Source organism: Pogonomyrmex barbatus, unplaced genomic scaffold (assembly GCF_055798465.1).
Source record: "Pogonomyrmex barbatus isolate J1 unplaced genomic scaffold, ASM5579846v1 scaffold2, whole genome shotgun sequence".
Taxonomy (NCBI): Eukaryota; Metazoa; Arthropoda; class Insecta; order Hymenoptera; family Formicidae; genus Pogonomyrmex; species Pogonomyrmex barbatus.
In genome coordinates, this window is record NW_028297116.1 from 18853033 (window position 1) to 18873730 (window position 20698).

Genomic DNA, 20698 nt, shown 5'->3' on the forward strand with positions numbered 1-20698 from the left:
CTCTTTTCAGTCTCTTTTTTTTCAAGTGTAATATATTACATTAAGTAACTTAATGTAAGAAAAGTTAAATATCATTGTAATATTAACAAATTAAGATATGTTCTCAAAGTGGTTAAGTTTATTTAAAATTTTTAATTTTTTTAAATAGATTTAAAATAATACGATAAAAAAATAAAGTAATAACAAATGCAATTATTCATTACCTAAATATTTCAAAACGAACATAAAAAATTTCATTTAATAGATTTCTGTATTGCTATGTGTATTTTTCAGTATAAAATTAATAACTTGTGTGGACTATCAAAGAAGGCACCACGTTACCATGAACCTTATCGAAAGTCAAAGGTGCTCGCCATGAAATTTTCCTCGCGTGTATGTAACATATGCGTAGGCGATAGAACAAGACCCTCTTTGTTTGGAGACGCTCCTCCATCGTCTTCTGGGAATTTGATCTCTCTTGTGTGTGCTGAACCGATGCCAATGTTCTTCTCTCTGCACCACCTTCTCTCTGTACCCTCGTCATTACAGTGGAATGTTACAAGGAGGGAAGGGGACAGGAATCATTTGCCACGCGGTAATTGCTCCGGCGAAATTGAGTTCTTAGACAAGATGGAATTAGTCGAAGTCAAGTCAACGCGACGACAGTTTTACAATGATTACACTTATATATTTACAGATTCTTATTGGCTCTTTTATTTCCTTCTCGTTGCCATCCTCGACGATATGAACCGAACGATATGACCGCTAACTTTTTTTATCGGTTGTAAAGAGTCTATCTGTCATAATCAATTGATATTTTAGCCTCGTATCTGGAGTCAAGGTAATAACGCGATAAGGTGTACTCGACTGATGCCTTCTGTGTTATCCTTCTCACTGAACGGTTTCGCGATCCATTCGCTAAAAATTGCCCGTCCGTTCAACGATTGATCCCGCTCTTCTCATATTAAAGTGACGCACGCATCCGGAACGCACAACTCCGGAACTCGTGAATTGCATCACTATTGCAGCGGTTCATTTTCCATCTTCTGAGTATTGAATGAAGCTATCTTGCATTTTATTCCGCGGTCGGATCGGTTACTCGCTCCGCGAACAACCGGTGCACGCACGATCGATATCTAATACCGCTTCGCGAACGATCGCTTCCGAGTACACCTCGAGTAATGTCGCCGCGTTGTGAGGCAGCATCTCTTAAGGCAATAAGCAAAACGATCTCTTAAGGTAGCCCCGGTAGTGTGCCCTTTCGTATTACAACCGTTAACTGCGACTGATTCTCCTCTTTCTAGTCCGGCACTACTCTCTTCGACTCCTTTATATTCGCTCCACCGCCTCCATTAGCTACCTTACAAATCGTCTTTTCCGTTATCCTTTGTCTTCCGACGCTCCGAAATGACTGTTTAGTTCCCACCATTTAGCGTTTTTACATTTTGCTTCATTACTTTTCTATCCGTGACGGACTTTATCCGTCGTTCCTTTCTCCCTCCTTTCCACTTCTCTTTTCTGTTTCATCTATTCATCGTCATCTGTCTTTAACTGAGCGTGTCGCGTTATCATCGTATCTTTTATACGTTATATTTCGCCAACTCTTCTTTCCTCTCGTGCAATCTCTAATTCTCAACGGCTTGATGACAGTTACTGATGACCATATCGTCGTTTAGTATACGTTTAGTGTACGTTGGTCGCTTTAATTTCAAGCTCAAATTACTACGCTGAACGGAATCATTCTGAAGCACGTAACGAGGCAATTGTGATGAACGTCTATAAACGAATATAAAGTTCTTTGCTTTTCTTCGGATGATCGCCGCTTGTTGATTCGTCGAAAGAATTTTGTTCCGAGGAAATGATTAATGTAACGAGTTGGCTACGAGTTAATCAGTTACCTCTTCTAAACAGCTTGGACGACGTGTCTGCGATGTAATCAGCGCGGATTCCCACGATTGGCAGAATCACTTACAATTAGTCCCCATCATCCAGTTCAACATTAATTTCGAAAACTAGCGCGCGGCACAGTATTCCGTGCAGGAAAGGCTCGCTGTGGTTTTCATACTCCCTACTTTGGAGTGACATCGCAATCTCGTGACGCGACGCCGGAGGAGGGAAATGTAACAGTCCTCTTTCCTTCAATTTTCCAGACGTCGTTAACAGATCATTATATAAACCCGTCGTGATATCGCGTGCTGTGCGCTCCGGTTCTACACGTTTACGCTTCGCGTATAAACCTCGGACGAACACAACAAGATTCTCCCGTGACTGAAATAATAAAAACTGTTTTCGATATTAACATAATATCAAAGATGATAAAAAGGGATGTAATTTGCGGTTAATTAAAAGGTAATATAATATCTCCAAAACCCGTCATTATTTCACTCATGTAAGCTCGTGATTATGCGCTATAATACGCTCATCTTGCATCGTTGTTACGCACAGTATTGGTTACAGCATTTGTTACAGCATTTGTTAATATGTAAATTACGTAACACGCCGATTTTTAGGATCGCTAGACCTGTTGGAATTTTGTTTTGGCGAGATACGTGTACCGCAATTGTCCATTCAGAATGAAATTACTGAATAAATTGTCGTAGTTCGCCGCAATGTTGACTCGGTAGCCGATCTTGTCGTCAGACGACGATTAAACATCTGCTACCGCAGCTGTGTACCTTCTTCCTTCTCGATTAATATTTCACTTCCTATAAGATTTCTACTCTACTTTAAATAACATTCCATATGCCGTGCACATGCAGCGCATCATGATGCACGAAGTCATGTGAATGGAATTGGAAGCAGAAGTCGCGAGATATAGAACGAATTGCGAGAAAACTAAAACTGGAACGTGCTGCTTTAAGCGCGGGAATGTCTGGTATGCGAGGCCACTAAATTGCCGACTATCTTCGTTTAAATGTCGATTTCCCTGCAATAAAGCTGACCAAGGCTTTTGTCCTTTTCTTCTCAATCTGTAATCTTGTTTTATTAGTTTGTTTTATCTTTTCCTAATGCAGTCTTTTGAATACATCTCTTTTCTTTGCTTTTAAATTTCTAACATTACATTATTATTTTTAAACGAAGATAGTATTTTAAGAAGACGTCATTTTGCAAAATCAATAAATATGTTAATACAATTTAATACAATTTTTTTCACCAATTATTTATAAAGCATAGTGAAATAACAAAGACAAATGCAATTTTTTGTTATTAAAATAACATCAAGTTTTTAAAAATGAAAACTTTAATTTTTCAGTTGATACTTTAATTAAAATTATAGCGATGTTTATAATATTTCAAAGAGTAGCTATTTTATCGCGACAAGTTTATCAGTATTATCAGAAGATGAGGAATGTGAACAAAGGAAGGAGATGCAGCTTTCTCAGAAACATACCAAAGTCAGACGTGCAACCATAGCCGAGACGAAGCGTGCGGCTGTGTTCTTCCGGCGAACGCCGTTTCGCTGAGTGCCTCGCTAACGTGTGTCTCGTGGCTCCGTATGTTGTCGTGTGGCAATTAGTTACCTGCGCTATTATCACATTCCTCGGCCCGGCTAACTCGCGTCCTTATCCTTATCCTTTGTCCTGGCGCCTCGGCCGTACTCTCCTTTCCTTCCCGCGCGCGCGCCCATTTCCATCTCTCGACTGGACCCCATCGCGAGACCTTGTCGCCGTTCACCGGAGCGTGGAAAATGAGAGTACTTCTTGCCGGAGCCCTCCTGGCGGTTTATATCTACGCCCTGCCCCGTGACAGATACTTTCTACGCATTCTCTACGCTTCGTTTTTCTAGGCAACGTTAGATTTCCTCTGCCGACGCTTCGGCTTTCGGCGTGAAGCGCAAAGTGCCATACCAAGACAGGTCGCGCCTGGGTCATCATCGCAACCGAGAATTCACCGGGTGTGTTGACCCGATTACTCACGTGCGAAAAATAGAAAGCATCGAAAACGTCGCGCTAAGGATCTCGGTCGAAAAAAATCTTGTCACATTTACGCGACGCGTGAATGCGCTCGCACTTCTGCCGCGCATGGCGTAAAGCATGGCGCGATGGTAGGTGCCGACGCAATGTGCATGTCGAGCAACGTCTCATTTCGATGGTTATTCCACCGCAATGGTTTTCCTGCTGTTTCACCTCCGGAGGCAGATACGCGTGGGTGATTCCGTCAGGCGATTCGCGAGGTGAATACGTGTCGGGCGAGTTTGTTACTCCCCCGCTGACACTTAAAAAGCGTTAAACGATTTCCGCCTTCTTAAAAAAAAAATCACTTTACGACGGCGTAAAATTCATACAAGAGATCGATTTGGTTTCTTTCGATCAGCTAAGACCGAGAATGTAGTAATTAACGGGAATAATATATATAAAAGTTGACTGTATATACTTGCAAGCATTTTCCTTGATGGAGGTATAACTGCAAAGTTAATTTCATCATACAATTCATAGTGTATATATCTTCTGTAATTTAATTTATGACTAGCCAATTTCATTAAGTTAAAACAAATTATACAGCAACAGACTGAATGCATATCTTTTATATCCAACTGAGCTTTTAAGTGCAAGCAATTTCGAGTTATCTTTTTAAATTAATTCTGAAAATAAAATGTTTAGTTCCAACTCGCGACCTTGGCATGGCACATGATGACTCATTGTGTTGTAAAATTTTTTAATTGCAATTTGTGTTGACAACAATCGCAAAGACACGATGACGATAAATGCAATCATAATTCTTTACGTCATTCACGTGCTTACAATACATTGTCATTTGTGACACGATTAAAATAAGACGCCTAAAAGAAGAGAACTTCCGTGAGAAAATCTTTCGTGTGCGATTTGTAAGGCGATGCGTTTACCTTTTAAGAAATCGATTACATATTAATCGACTTCGAATTTTTAAGATCGTTATTGACGTTTGACGAACCGGTTGGTGAGAAAACCGAAGAGCATGAGTCATCAAATGGCATTATTTAAACAGCGCAAACGTAACGCAAGCTACCTCTTCACGGTCGTTCGCACCTTGTTCAGCAAGAATATCGAGCGTCATCCCTGTGTTTACCGGCTTTGAGAGTAAGCAACTCATACATGGATACAAATCATAGTTTGAATATACAGTTATGCTATTAATTTCGAGAGGGTCATCATTATATCTTCTTCGCACATAATATCTTCTTTGATGGTATCGTCACGTTTGATTGCTTATTATAAATTACATAGAATTATCGACTGATGCGCATAGAGTCACATCAACGAAACAAAATATGTCAAAAAAGATATCGCAAAATTTCTTTCAGAAATATTTTACCTGCATACATCAAAAGGTACATCAAAATAAGAGACATTCACTGATAACGTCTACTTTTAGATGAATATGATTTACATATATATTGCATATAATTTACATATATATTCCGTATAATACGGCAATCTTTTCTGTCATCGCTATTTATTTTACATATTTGTTTCTCTTTATTTTTTTTTTATTTTGATATAATGAGCTTAAAAATTATCTTTTATAATTCTTTATAGTGTAAACGTAATGTTCACTTTTTTCGTAATTTTACCACATATTATTCTAATCGCATGTTATTTTAAACGCTTTTTCCGTTCGTTGTAAGATTAACCTACTGCGATTAGCACAAGGAGTTCAAGTAACGCACGAGCAGCCGAGTCGAGCTTCACTACACTCGTAGTCGAGCGCTTTTAAATTGCCATTCCGAGTGCAGCTCCGTTGCCAAGTGTGAAAGTAGGTTGCTCCTACTTCTATATTGTACAGAAGAAGATTCCTGGCTCGTAAAATCTTTTTTCACGTCGCATAAGCACGTCACGGGTTATTTTCTAAGGACGTAAAATTATGTAAAATGGCTAACAAATTTATTTGTCTATGCCGTTTGTCACGCCGCATTTGACTCTATAATGGCAATAATTTCAGGCAATTGCGCATTTTATGTCTATGTTACATGCACTGTCTCGTTAATCAGACTGCTTTTATTACGACGGCTTTTATTATGACGGCTAATTAATTACTTTTTTGCTAGAAGAACGAATTAATTAATTTTGAAGATATTTTGTAATGACAAACATATCAAAACATTATTTTTATTATTATCTTATTAATAACATAAAAATCTTAATATATATATATATATATATATATATATATATATATATATATATATATGTATATGTATGTTGTACAATTATCATTTAGTAATATTTATGTACTTTTTCTAATAATAATTCGATAATTTTTTTTATATAATTAATATTTAAAAATTGTTTATATATTCAATATTCAAAAATTGTTTATAATAAATAAACATGTCTAATAAATAAAAGTAGAAAATTTTATTTTTTCATAAGATGATCTTGAAAGAAAGAGAGAAAATTAAATTCTTTACGTAATTGTGCAGCTCATTTAATGTCGGGGTGATCCACAACTAGAAAACATTTGAAAAAAGTGTCGAAACCTGATTTTGCGCAGACATTAATCAAAATCAGCAGCTTTCATTAAATTTTTAATGAATCAGCAAGCAGGTGAACGGAGCTTGATGATGGTGAATAGTCGAGCACATCAGGAATATATTATCCATGTGAACATACGTATGCGCGATAACGTTGCGTTAGCGCTGCCATGCGGGTATGATAAACCGATAAGCGACCCTCTCTTCCCACGCCACCGACATTTTGTATCATCGTGCGATTTTCCGCAGGAACAAAAGCGGTTTAAGTTGAGCAAAATGTGTTTATCGTCATGTGCTTATCGACATATGGTTCGGCTAAAACCTCGCATTTAAGGAAAATATTACAATGACTTTTTCAAATATTGACAATCAACGATGACACGTGGCAGATAGTGTGATCTTAATAGAAATCGGATTGATCTCGCGCTGCCTACTCTTACGTAGCGTTTAGATGCTACCACTACAAATTACTTTCACCATACAAGAATTGTATATGAAACGAAACGAGGAAGTACATAACAAATGCATCATATTCTTGCAGCGTCATAATTTATTATGTAAACGAACGGATTATTATTATTGTATAATGTTTTCGTTGCATTTTCGTTGTTATATAAGATATATTTATATCTATTTTATTCAATAACAATAATATAATATGATTTTAATTTCGGAACAATCAATTCTCATTATTGTCCAATCTAAATATATTTATTCATAGAAAAAGTCAAAGTGACGATGTATTTATATGAAATAATGATAAAAAATTCGGACGGTTAACTCTGAAATTTATCGCAATGGAAATTTATCGCAGCGCGAAACACCACGTTTCGCTTTCGACTTTTATTTCGGTCGCAGATATCTCGGCTATCTCGGTCCGATTACTCGCTTCGCATCGCGCGCGATTATCATCGTATGGCCCAGATATCAAAAAGATCTTGTAGTGAAATCTTCATACCTAAAATTACACTTCATAATTATTCGTCACCTATCCAAGTAAAAATGAATTTTTTTAAGTCTGATGAGAATTTCTATTTTTAATTTTTAAAAATTCTCTGCTTCTATAAAAATAATTGTTAACATTCTTTTTATAAAAATATAATTTTTTGAGATAATTTGTCTTTGAGATATTTTATTTAAATATTTTTCTATCGCAAATATTCTGGATATATCGTTTTAAAGTAAAAGCTTGAAAACGATGAGATAAATTTCCAAGGCAAAGTGTGGCTTTCATTTGTAATGTATTGGAAATGTGACATATCCTTGTAGGTATGACAGTTAACAAATATTGATGAGGAATACTCGAGTGTCATTTCTTATAACATTCTGACAGTCCGTTCCTGCTTATAATCATTTGATATAGATCGTCATCCGCTCTTTTATAAAACACCCTGTTAAAGTATGTCATTTCTGACTATTCATTATGTCAGAAACGGAATTTCCGCTGTCCATTTAGCGTCCATTTTAAGTAATATCTGTTTGCCTAATGATTTTATATAATCATTCATAAATCATGTTATGCATACGTCTGTGAACATATACCATTCTTAGTGATATTACACAGTCATGTTCATTTGTAATTAAAATTAGATTAAAGACGTTGCTAGAGGCAACGTAACACATCTCTCTTTCGACACTTCGTCTTCTCTTCGACGCTTTCATTTGCATTGAGATTATCGTTAGCTCGCGCGACAACACGTTTTTTGCCTCGCTAGACCACGAGGAAAGTTTTGTCTGCCCGAGAAGTGCCAGTTTTCCCTTGGCAGGAAATGCGGATGGCTGAGGAATCGAGTACTCGACCCGAATTTCATCCATCGCGAGGGCAGGCACCTGTCTACTCATGAAAGTGGTGTTTACGCTCTCACACGTTACTCATACTACGCATTCTGATTTCGTAAGTGACATTTGCGATGGGGGAGACTGTCATTTAGACTGTACGCGTGCAGTAGGTTATGAGAATCTTGTATCAACAGGAAATACATGAGCAGATGTCATTATGTCTTGAAATTACAACATGAATGAAAAATATCTTTTCTGAATATAAACAAGTTTTTATATGTGCAAATATTTGTAGCTCTTCCATTTAATTTCAAATTCCTAATTTTAAAACGTTGCAAACATATCTATATTTTTATCTATATTAGAAATATTTTATTTCGCGTATAGATGCCAAGAATTGATTTATTTGAGAAAGGCAGTCACGTAACTTTGTTTTCGTGAAAGATTTGACTGCATTAAAATTCGTGAACTATGTCACGTTAATTTACAGTAACTGCATGCTAAGTGCCATGGGAAAATAGTGAGATACTTGACCCTCCTGCTTATAGCAATCCGTTGGCCAGCTACTGGTCATAACAGGACTCTTCATTCTTCGGTGTTGAGTAGGTAGGCGGAGGTACATTGGCCGCAAAGTGGTTTCCTCGAAGATGAGGTTGAAAATCGTATCTCGCTATGCAAGGCTAAGATCTGAATACTTAAAATAATCTGATGAAGTCGGGGTCAGATTTTATATTCCGAAGAAGTATTCCATCATTCAGTGGTACTATGTGAGAATTTCAGAGACGAAAAATAAATTTAATCTAACCAAGAAAAATATATGTTGGATCTCTTCCAACATCTCTTTCATTTTATTTTTATCGTTCGACGATTATTTAACATACGCAACTGGCTGTTTCTTTACCGAACGTCTGAACCGCGCATCTCGATTTAAAAAGAATTATAATTGCATTGCGATGTATACGACAATGTGCATATACATACGATAATGTATACATGTTTCAGCCGCTTTTGTATGCTATTCAAAAGATCACAAAGTGATTTTCGAAATCGCAAGTGAGACAAGGTTACTCGGACATACTGAATGACACGAGGTTTCGCTCATCGCATTTACACAAATTGCGCTTCTTGCAGTAGGCAAAGACGCGCGTTGTCAGACGTCAACGTTAGGCCGCGTCCGTTACTACTGCAAACGTTGCTTAATGGACTTATAATAGATTCTGCCACAGCCGACAACGACAAGAAGTGATCACGTCGTTGTCATCTTTTCATTCGTCCTCAGAAGGAACATCGTTCAACGTTGCGTCTTCCACAGTCATCGTTTCGTCACGTCCGCCGCGGAAATTCAGAAAAAAAGAAGATTACGCATTTAGAATACGGACGTGAAGGAAAAGAAACAATGTTACCGATTCGCAGAGATGTTTCATCGCGAAACGGTGCAAATAAATGTAAATGGCAAACGACACGGCTTTCACTTCTCGCGTCTGCGACCGCCGCGTCGAACACATCCGCATGGAACAATATCGTCCACGCCGACTAATTAGCTTTTCGTGTCTCGCGGCTCTTTACCGTACACCCAGATCACTGTCTCACGCCTTTCAGAAGCCTGGGATAAGATTGAGGAGCGCGCAAGCTTAATGCTACGCACTCGTACGGATATACGGGCTGCACGCGTAGGTGTGCTGAGGAGGCCTGAGATTCAGTCTAACAGATATCGATACGTGTTTGCATAACATCTGCCGCGTCGTATGCAATGCCGTTCCATGTGAAAACAATAGACCACGTGAGACCGATTACACCGCGCTGTCTAATGGTACTATTCCTCACACTGCGATTTTCTGTTATGGAAAGCGAATTATTCAACAAAGGAAAATATCACGCGTACTTCTAGCACCTCGCTTTTATAGGTCGTGGCTTTCTTTCGCCCGATGATTTAAGATACGCAATTGACATTATCCTTGCCAAACCTTTAAACTGCAAAGAGATTTGTTGGAATCGAAGTTTATCTGTTTAATTACGCAGATAACTCCGATTGGTGCGTTACTAATTTCTATGTTTAAGTTGAACGATCGGAACAGATGCTTGAATTTATAATTTACCATTGCCGATAAATATCTTTCGACGTATAAATGCGCGTTCTATAAAATTAGCTCGAACTGGCAAACGACCGCTTGCGGCCGGTAGGTTGGTTTTCGTTCCGCTGAACAAGACGATTCGCTCGAACGAATAAACTATCGCCGCCGTATAAATACGGCCGAATATGTAAATCGTACGATTGCCATGAGCTTGTAGCATTTCCTTCTTTTTCCTTCTCCCTTGAGGTTAATTCGTATGCACGTACACTGGCAGGCACGGGTATACGTGCACGTAATCGAACTCGGCCTCGAGGTAATTATCGGGGTGTCGTAATGACCGATCGCCTTTCCCAATCGATCGGTGTCTACCGATCGTAGATCTGCCCTAATGAGTACGAGACACCGAGCATGCGACGACATATCGATGTTCGCCGGGTATTCCATCTCTTTGAGGGAAGACGCGTATCTATAGGCGATACATGTAGTACGATGATCGTGCTACTTGCTCACAAGATCGAGAAATCAGTGCCTTGTTCCTTAATATCGAACGAACGAAAGCTACGACACTGGTCGTCGCATAATTAAGTTGTCGGACAAAGGAGAGAACACGGTGCTCTGCTCGCAATCATGATGCATGAACGTCTCGTGTGCGTACATGGAAATCTATAAATATTATGGAACTTTATGTACGCGAGCCCAAAAGAGAGATCGTATCTTGTCTCTCGGACTTAATTAAAAAAATGACTCATTCGCATAATTAAGGTACCGAACAAAGTGTATGGCATTTTATTTATGGTGGCGGTGTACGCACGTCGTCGCACGTATCTATAAATGTTATAGTACTGCACGTACCGAGCGCTTGCGTGAATCATATCAATATCGTCGACAGAAAACACTCCTATCGAACTTCATAAAATATTGACGCATATTTCCGCGGGAGTATCAACACGCGGTGTAATTGATTTTCCGCAAATGGAGAGAAGTATAAATATATCGTATATAAAACTTCTATAGAGATTACTAAGCGAAGAACGACGTTACGGAATCTCGCTTAACCGCGACGTCCGTGAAACGTACATGTAAATAGTAATAGTGAGCGAATAGTCAAACTTCTTCGTGAATCACGGCAAACGATTGAGGAAAAAAATTTTCTTATCGCATCTCGGTAATATCTTGGCACATAAATACGTCGTTATTTTTAGCAGACGATGCGGCACTTGAGGATACAAGATTGTTTTTAAAAGCGTTTGCAGGGTGCTTCTTATCGAGTCCTCTCGGAATACCGGTGACTGTATTGATAAGCACTTGACTATTTATCTGGTACACAAAGTCATTGGTGCGTGATACGAGACGGCGCGGTGTGCTAGGGCGAATATACAACACCGGCCGTCAATTATCGTGATATACTAGTACGTAAATTGGCTACCAGTTAACCGATATTCTCTCATCCCAGTATAATAAATTACTCACGCCTTGTCCCGCGGCAGTAGCATCGGTAGGCGTGTAAGCGTATTTTAATCATTTGCGTCATAGTACTCCGATCGAATGCTATTATCTGCGCGCAAAATTTGCTGCTGATGCGATCGCTCGTCGTATTTATCTAATCATCTCTTAACATCATACAGCCACTAAATAAAAAACGTGAAGGACGCGATGATTTCTACTTCCAAGGGAGTAGCGGAGAGACTTGTGCATTTTTATTATTAAGAAAATCGTGAAGTATAATATTTGCAATACATACGATATTTATTTTCTTCCTTTTATTGTTTACACGCGTTGTATTTTTAACCGATAACTATCTCTCTCCGTGTTCAATCCGCCTCGAGAAAAGAGAAACATGGATTACGAAAGCTGTTCGATATATGCGGTTACGTATGATTGTTATTGAATGTAATTTTTAAGGCCTCATATTCGCGTGCGTTACGCATTACTCTTCATCGGGCAGAAATTCGTTATTTGTATTAAAAATGAATCTCATTACCGTCGGCGGCTTAAAATTACAGGGTATATACGAGCCAGTAGAAACAGGCATTTATGAGATACATATTCGATCAATTTTGTAAAAATCGCGTGCATAAAATAGCAGCGCGTATTCGTATTTATTTGCACATATCGTCGTAAATTATGACATCAAATGATCGTAAAATAAAAAAATTATAATAATCATTACTATTATTTTACATAATTGCTTACACTTACGATATACAAATATATCTGATTATATAATGTATTCACATGGCACGTTATAAAAATTGCAATGCGCAGTTAAGATTGATAAAATCTTATTTCACTCACGTCGTTCATTCTCGTTATACTGTTCGATTATATGGATATATTGATAATGCGATGATAGATTACACATATGTCATTTCATCAATTATACGATTTAGAATTGCTATGTCATATGTCAGATAAGTTTTATCGTATATGTGAAACGATTTCTTTCTTGCGTCAGGAACATGTGCCAGAATATGATTTTACGGTAGAGCCCGCATAGGCACCCCGATTAGGTTTCGGGACACGAATTTTACTTTCGACCTTTCTTTCCTAACCGTTTCGTTACGGTAAAAAAACTTTCGTTCGATGTAAGCCGAGAAGCAATTTGCCCAAAACCCATCACGTCAATCTCCAAGGATGAAAGCAGGGCGCTTTTGAAATTGGGCGACCGAGTCGAAATGAGTTCCTCCGTGTCGCAAATCTTAAAGTATCGCCCTTCCATTTACTTGACCGAGAAAAGATTAATGCACGCGCGCAACGCGATCATTATAGGAGATTATTCCACCATTTAGTTTTCTTTTCGATCGCAATAGCAACCACAAATCGAGAACATCTGGGGCTGTCCGTTAAGAATAATAATTTCGACGTTTTAGTGACGTGACTTCGTAAGTTCATGGACAGGATCTGACATTATGTGTTACATACGTTGTCATAAATATGGACGGGTTTAAATCGAGTACAATGTGAACGTAAGAACGACAGTGACGGCATTTCAATGTTGTGATCCGATTAAAGAAGGAAAATCAGTGCCACACAACTGCGTATGCTTTGGATTAAATCAAAGGGACTTTCGATCATGTGCTCAAAAATGATAAACGCCGGTGCGATGTGAATGTCGTGAATGTTAGATTCGTTTCGATGATCTCTATCCTCTATAACAGGAATGAAACATTCATAGGATAGATCGTGTTTACGTGCTCGTAATTTCTACTTACACAAGACAGAACAGGAAAATAGATTTAGAAAAAAAGAGAGAGAGAGAGAGAGAGAGAGAGAGAGAGAGGGGGAGGGAGGGAGGGAGGGAGGGAGGGAGGGAGAGAGACAGAGAGAGAAGATTTTTACTATTACATTATTTTATAGCTACATTGTTGCGTTTTGAAGAAAATTATTTAAGACCGAGTTCTTATTTTACATAAAAATATATAAATAATAAAATATTTAAATATTTATATACATAAAGAACATCATTAGGATTATATCGTATAATTAACGCGAGGATGCGTTGTTGGTGGTTTGTGTTGAATAGTTATGTTTTCACGCAACATTGCAACATTTCAAGGTATTCCGATAGGAATTCTTGGTTTGCTTATGAAAGATACAGGAATCCGTGAGAAACTAATAGAACCGTAAAGGTACGTTGAGGAATTAAAATTCATGTAATACAATAGTAGCCGTATCCGGTCTCGATTAAACGGTTTTCATTACCGCTGAATTCTATGAGTTGCAAAGTCATATCTATGATTTGATTAATTAACATTACCGCAATTAATCATTGAGAAGATGTATGCATGCTATAACTATGTAAATGGACAATAGAGCAATTTTGTAATAGATATCTCTCAGAAATTTTTTGTACATGGTTTGCTAAGTCTCTCATTCGTTTATCTTCGTTTATGTAAATTGAATTGTAAGATATGTAAAAAAAAAATTTGTATTAAGCTAATTATGTTATAATGGTAAATGTTAGATAAGTGACAATCATAGAATTTATCTACTGTATTATCTGTGTAATTATATTTTGAACACTGTGTTTTATATAATCACATTCTTAAAATACTTCTTATTTAATAGATACTTTTAATATTTTATCTAAAATTATTTATTCAACTTAAAATTATTCTAAAAATATAAAGAACTTTACTTGATTCAACTTATCATGTTAAACATTTTAGAGATTTAAATATATGTGACATCATCTAATATTCACATGATATATATGCGCATGCTTATTTTGTTTGGAAACATTCCCACTTTTGATGCATGTATAAAAATTAATTATAAAATAAGAAAAACATCATTATAAAATTTGTTGATATTATAATATAATAAAAAAAACTATTCAAAAATGAAATAATTCATTAGATATATTTCTATATTAAAAAATTTAAGAATTTGATAAACGTGTAATTTAAGACATCTTTTTTATTAGTGCGAATATCTTATCAAAACAGATAAGATATTTCTATTTTTTTTTTTTAATTATCGATAGTACCATGAATTGGTTCCTCTTGTGCATCACTTGAAAATATTTTTTTTGTTTCAGAAGCCAGTCTAAAGCTTCCTACTTGGCTTACAGACGAGAGCGTGGTGCTCCTGATAGCGAAGGCAGCTACAAGAGAACTATGTCACCAACCTCACGGATGGACGACTGGCCACCTCCTAGGGATCACGACGATCCTGTACTTTTACGTGTTACACCGAATCATCAATTACAACAACATCACCATCATCACAACAATCATCATCAACAACATTCTGATTTCTCCAAATCGCACAGCGTGGACGCTCTTCATCATCGATTGGAGGACAGGTGTTCTCAACAGCAGCAACATTCGGCAGAGGTGGTCAGTAAACTCTCGCACGATCTCAGCAAAAAGCTTCAGGCCAGCGACGCGAGATCTCGCACTAATGAAAACAACAACAACGACACCGAGGACCGACATCAACATCATCATCATCATTATCAAGAAAAGAGGCATCCGGAAAAAAGACACGACTACGAGCAACGCAGAGAAAGACTATCGCCGCAGAGCGTGGAGGTCCTTAATGACAGGAACAGGCAGCTAGAGCGGGAACGTCGGAAGTTGGCAGCGAGCTGCGAGCCCCTATCTCAAAATAGAGAGGTGAGATCTCCGGATATTTATCTTCTAATAATGATATTTACGTGTATATTTTTCGCATCTCAATGGTCTATCTATTTTTGCACCTGTAAATATAGCAGTGTCAAGGACGCGCGAATTCAGTTTATGCTTTTCTAACATTCAGTTTCTTGCCGAGCTTGCATAAGATATGTTCGACACTCCGGCATTTATTTCGTTATTGTCATTCGAATAATTTAATATTATTCGATCTCTTCAATTTATGTGCTTCATACGATTACGTCTTTTTAAAGTTTAAAATTTTCTATCATTTTATCGTATTTATTGTGACGTATTACTTATTGTGTTGTTATTTTTGATTTTTTTTTTTTGCAAAATTTGCAATTTATGAGATTTGAACAATTCCTTTCAGAAGCAGCTACGAGAAATTAATGGCCCGCTCCCAATCACCAGCGATGACTTTTTCCGCGAGAGAAGCGCCACGATCGAGATGACTTCGCAGAATATTGAATTACTAAATCGCCGTAATGAAAAAAAAATGAGTGGTGTATCAACGTCAAATAACACATTATCCACGTACTCTATCAGTACCACAACATCGTCAGTGGCCTCGAATTATGACAACGGCTGGTCTAGAAAACACGAAACGCAGAGCTCGATAGAAGCTACTATCTTTTCCGATAGGCCACCACCACCGACAAGTTCACCACCGAGATCACCGAATATTATCGAGACTGCAAGTCCACGAGGAGCTGTTCCGAGACGATCTGGAAGTTGTTCGAGTACTTCTTCCTCAGGAAAGTCGATAGATGTTCGTGTCTCGCCTCGAGCTTTGCTATCCAGATCGCCTCCCAAGAGTTCTTTCGATTCTCTCACGCGGAACGAAGCCCGAATAGAATACGCCTCTAACAGAAAAGTTTCCAGTCCGACTCAAACGGATAACACATGTTCCTGGAACAGATCCAACTCGCCGAGCCAGCTGAGTCAAACGAGTGATACGGATTCGCGTGTCGAAAGACTTTCCGCGTCTTCGAAATTCAGATCTGGCGGCAGATCATCCACGTCTTCGATCTCAAGCGTTTCCAAAGCATCCTCTTCTTCCTCCCCGAGGAATTCGCCGGTTGAGGAGGACAAGTTGTCGCCGAGGTCGTCGCTTTGCGTGTCACCTCAACCGGGCATAGAAGGATTGACGTTAGTACAACGTACCGAGATCGTGCTCCGGGTGAACGCGGCTACCAGCGATGCCGCCTCGCAAACGGACATCTTGGAAGATACGGAGCAAGATTGCGTCAGCAAGATTCAGCGGCCGCTTCCGGAATCTAGGAAGAAATTACCGGAGGAGATCGAGTGCGAGGAGCTCAGCAAGGATTTAGCCAGTCAACTCAATCCCAACGACAAACTGGTGCCCATACTCGGTGAGTATATTCTTTATCGTTACCTTTTATCGTTCTGTCTCAATCGCATGAGTAATGACTTCTGAAGAGCGTCGTTCATCTGGCGATTTTATTATTTGCTCCACGTCGCCATTAATACACGCCAATGGAATTGATTCAGTTAGATACGATGTTCAATTTTTGAATGGCATTCGCTAATGCAGATCTCGCTAACATATATATGATATACCTAGTCCTCGTTACACTTATACTGTCGCATGCGGTTTTTTATGCACACGTGTATGTAGCTTCACTCTGACACTCGCGCGCGCGCAATTATCATCTGGGACACGGTAGAGTCAAGCATTCGAGGGCAATAAACCCTCTGTTTTAATAAGCTCTAACTTAATCAACGACACGACACTGCCTTATTCAATTATATGCCGTCGCCGCCGCTGCCGCCGCGATATTCGATGCAATCCCCTGTCACATTATGGCTTCCGTAAGGACGCGGAGATCCCTGGAGCGTGAAACGAAGTGTGCGAGGAGGGAAACGCGCCTACCGAGAATGCCTGATGATGTCCCTTTTTTTTTTTGCTTCTTATCAGTTCCAGCGCCGGAGCACAAGAAACCCACCGACTACGTTTCCGGTCTGTTCAGGGTGGAGGCGACCTTGCAGCCACGAACAAGGCAACGGCTCTCCCTGGAAGAGTCAACGGCCTCCTGCAGCGAAGATGCGGACATGGACGATAAAAAGTGAGTTTTTCTTATTCTCATTTCTTCCTGCTCCTTTTCTTTTCGGTTGAGGTTTACTTAATTAAGGCGTATTTATCAGGCAGCTCACGCCGCTCCGATATCACGCACGTTGTCTTCATCCAGCCGTGCGTCCGTAAGGGTCAGCAAGATTGTTGTTACGGACGAGGCAGATAGGACAGAGTAAATATAGACCAAACGCGATAATTGATAGTTTTCACGTGCTCGCGAGCATTGGATTACGTGCTATTAATCAACTCGAATGCCATGGCATACGAAGGCGTTCATTACAAGTGCAAATTCGCGATTCTCTTTACTCGACTTAATTGGTCGACGTCTAGGAGGCACCATATAATCTTAATAAACAAGAGTAGAAGCTTCATTTGCTCATTTTTGCAACTGTCATTTGAGTTTCTTTAATCCCGCATTCGCACTCTGTGTGGGCCGCCACTGCAAGTAAAATAAATCTGCGGATCTTTTTAGAAGAAACGCCAGATGTATCTGTTCTTCGCATAATATTTCGTGCGAAAAGAAGACGGCACGCGTCTAAAGATATCTCGTTTAACCAGACGCATGTAGGGATTCTTTATTATCCGATGACGTTCGCGTGGGCGTAGACGGCAAAATTCCTGACAGTCGTTAATGAACTTTCATTGCTGTCTGGTTTTAATTGTTGTTTTTCAACGATGATAAACGTCGGAGTTTAACAAACCGACAGCAGCAGCAGATGGGAATGTCTTGTACAAACATACAAGTGCAGATGGTTCTTTTCTTTTCTTTGTGTAATCTTATCCCTTTCATTCTTGCTTCCGCTTTTTATTCTTTGTTGATTCCAGATATGTCTTACGCACGAATTATCATATCGCAAAAACATCTTTTTATATATTCAAGTATTTATTGTCGATATGTTCATATTATCGCAATGCACTTCACGATTACTGTCTATTGTTATTTATTTTTTCTGACGTTGCGATTTTTCCCTTTTTCGTCGATCCGGTCTTTCTTGCGCGCTCACGGACAATACTTCCTCCGTGCTCGAAGAGAAAGTGCCAAAGCATCGAGACTGTTACGTAATCCGCCATAAATGATATTGTCAAGCCCAACTACTCAGTGCTTGTTCTCTACGCATCATATTATTTGCCAGTCTCCAACATATGGCTGAAAGTGACGCGTCGTCTTAGAAGAGTGCTCGGCGTACTTGTAACAAGTCGAACGGGAAATGGAAATGGGGCCTTCGGAAGAGTAGATACAATCTCAGATTTTATTTCATTCAGTCTTAAGCGGTGATATCGAAAAATTCTCGTGTGCCACATAACGACTTGTAAATTAAAATTTCACGTGCGAACAAATTGTGTTCAAGGGAACGCAATAAAATCTTTGCTTACACATTGACCGAAAATCACGAGAGAGGGACGTAACACGTTACGTTAAATTAGTTTTAGCCGTATGCGTGTACTTTCTACCATATTTTACAAGAAAGAAGAATTGGCACTTTCGAAAGCAATTTTAAATAGCAGTAAAAATCGCGACAATTTCGTATGGAGATACGGCGTAAACATGCAAAGGATTGAAAGGATAATTACGTTGGAATCCGCTTCCGCTTCTTAGCTGTGGTATTTTATTTTTAACTGGTCTCGGACATAAACAAATCACACAATCGAACGACTTTTTCTTAAATAACGCGCGATTCAATACAGCTCGCTTTCCTTTCTTTATCACTTTCACCTCTTTTATAGACTCGCCTAGAAATACAAGATCGCGCATGCTGTCGTCTAACTGATAACAATCATAACTGGATTATGGACTACGGTGAATCAACATTTTATTTTATTGAACGTTTCCTATCCATGAACTTGAACATTTATCTAGTATCACGCGTATGACTCCATTACTCATCGCGGACGTTGAGATTACGAAAATAAACCGTGAATTCTACGCCGCAGAATATTCCTTTGCATCCGCTTACAAATCATTCTGTCTCTCCTGCCTTGTCTCAAAAACGTGGAGATTAATTCAATCGTGACTCACGTTCATTGACGCAATTTCTTGCCCTCTCGCAACGATGACAATTATAGGAATATCTCTGCATAAACGCCGCGAGAAAGAGAGAGAGAGAGAGAGAGAGAGAGAGAGAGAAGGAAAGACGATCCGGTTTAGTCCGCATTAACCAACCGGAGGTGTAATCATCGCAATAAATTCTTTTCAGGCACGAAACGATACCCTCAGCTCCCGTCACGCCACTGTCGGCCGATTCTACCAGCCCCCTGTCCCCCACTTCAGCTTATTTCACGACATCCGAGGGAAAGGCGAGGTTCCTGACGAGATACTCCCGGGATGTCACGACGGAGGGATTAACACATCAAGAGGATGCGCCGACGATTGTACCAACGAACAGCCTTGACCTTAGGCAAAAAAAGGTACGACTGTACTCCACAAACCGGAGCGTAATTAAACCATTATACGATGTGCTATAATTAACTCCACGGTTGCCTGCGACTAAATTTGATCGGTATGCGCTTATAGGCGGTGGAATAATAATGATTACGGAGATAAGACGATAATAAGTATCGTTTCATCTTGCCTCCGAGTACAATCCAGTCTTATGTAAAATGTAATTACCGTGCTTTGGAATTTCTACTTATCATATATCTTTAAGGCTGGACTGTTACTTAACTAGTTGTTCACATAGTAAATCATTCCGATTTTTTATTCACGTCGATTAGATATCCTTGGACTGTCGAAACTCATAATAAAAACTATAGGCGTTCTCACAGTATCTTCTCTATCAGTTTATGCATATATTCCAGATGTATGGATGATTTTTCAGGAGGAATTGATGATGCGCCTCGACAGGAAATTGGTGGTTCTCAGGGCCGAGCAGGACGCCGTAAGAGAGGAGGGTGAAGTGAACGAGGCTCTAGGTGCGCGAGTCGCCGCTCGCGTTTCCGTTGTGGCTCGTCCGCCGGAAGCATCCAAGTATCGGAATCACGTAGAGGAAGTCGGCAAGATTACGAGTCTTCTTCTCGGCCTTAGCGGCAGGTTGGCTCGCGCTGAGAACGCCCTTTATGGAATGCCGGCCGATCACGCGGAGAGAGTAAGTATAAAATTTCTCATTTTCTTACATACTTGCAAACGCTCTTCCGGCTTCAATTAAAAGTTATAGTGAAATAAGATGTATAGCAGTTCAATATATGA

The 20698-nt window shown here is 39.2% G+C and overlaps 1 protein-coding gene across 4 annotated transcripts in view; it reads left to right on the plus strand.

The window, feature by feature from the left end:
- Positions 1–20698, plus strand: part of Shrm (shroom) — a 130740-nt gene that overhangs the window by 106822 nt on the left and 3220 nt on the right. For 2 of the 4 annotated variants that reach the window (XM_089077308.1, XM_089077311.1), the window contains exons 8-12: positions 14822–15401; positions 15790–16792; positions 17359–17506; positions 19710–19920; positions 20331–20597. In XM_089077308.1, the coding sequence (XP_088933434.1) occupies positions 14822–15401; positions 15790–16792; positions 17359–17506; positions 19710–19920; positions 20331–20597 (2209 nt within the window). The remainder of the gene's footprint in view (positions 1–14821; positions 15402–15789; positions 16793–17358; positions 17507–19709; positions 19921–20330; positions 20598–20698) is intronic. The other 2 variants (XM_089077310.1, XM_089077309.1) reach the window with 2 other exon arrangements.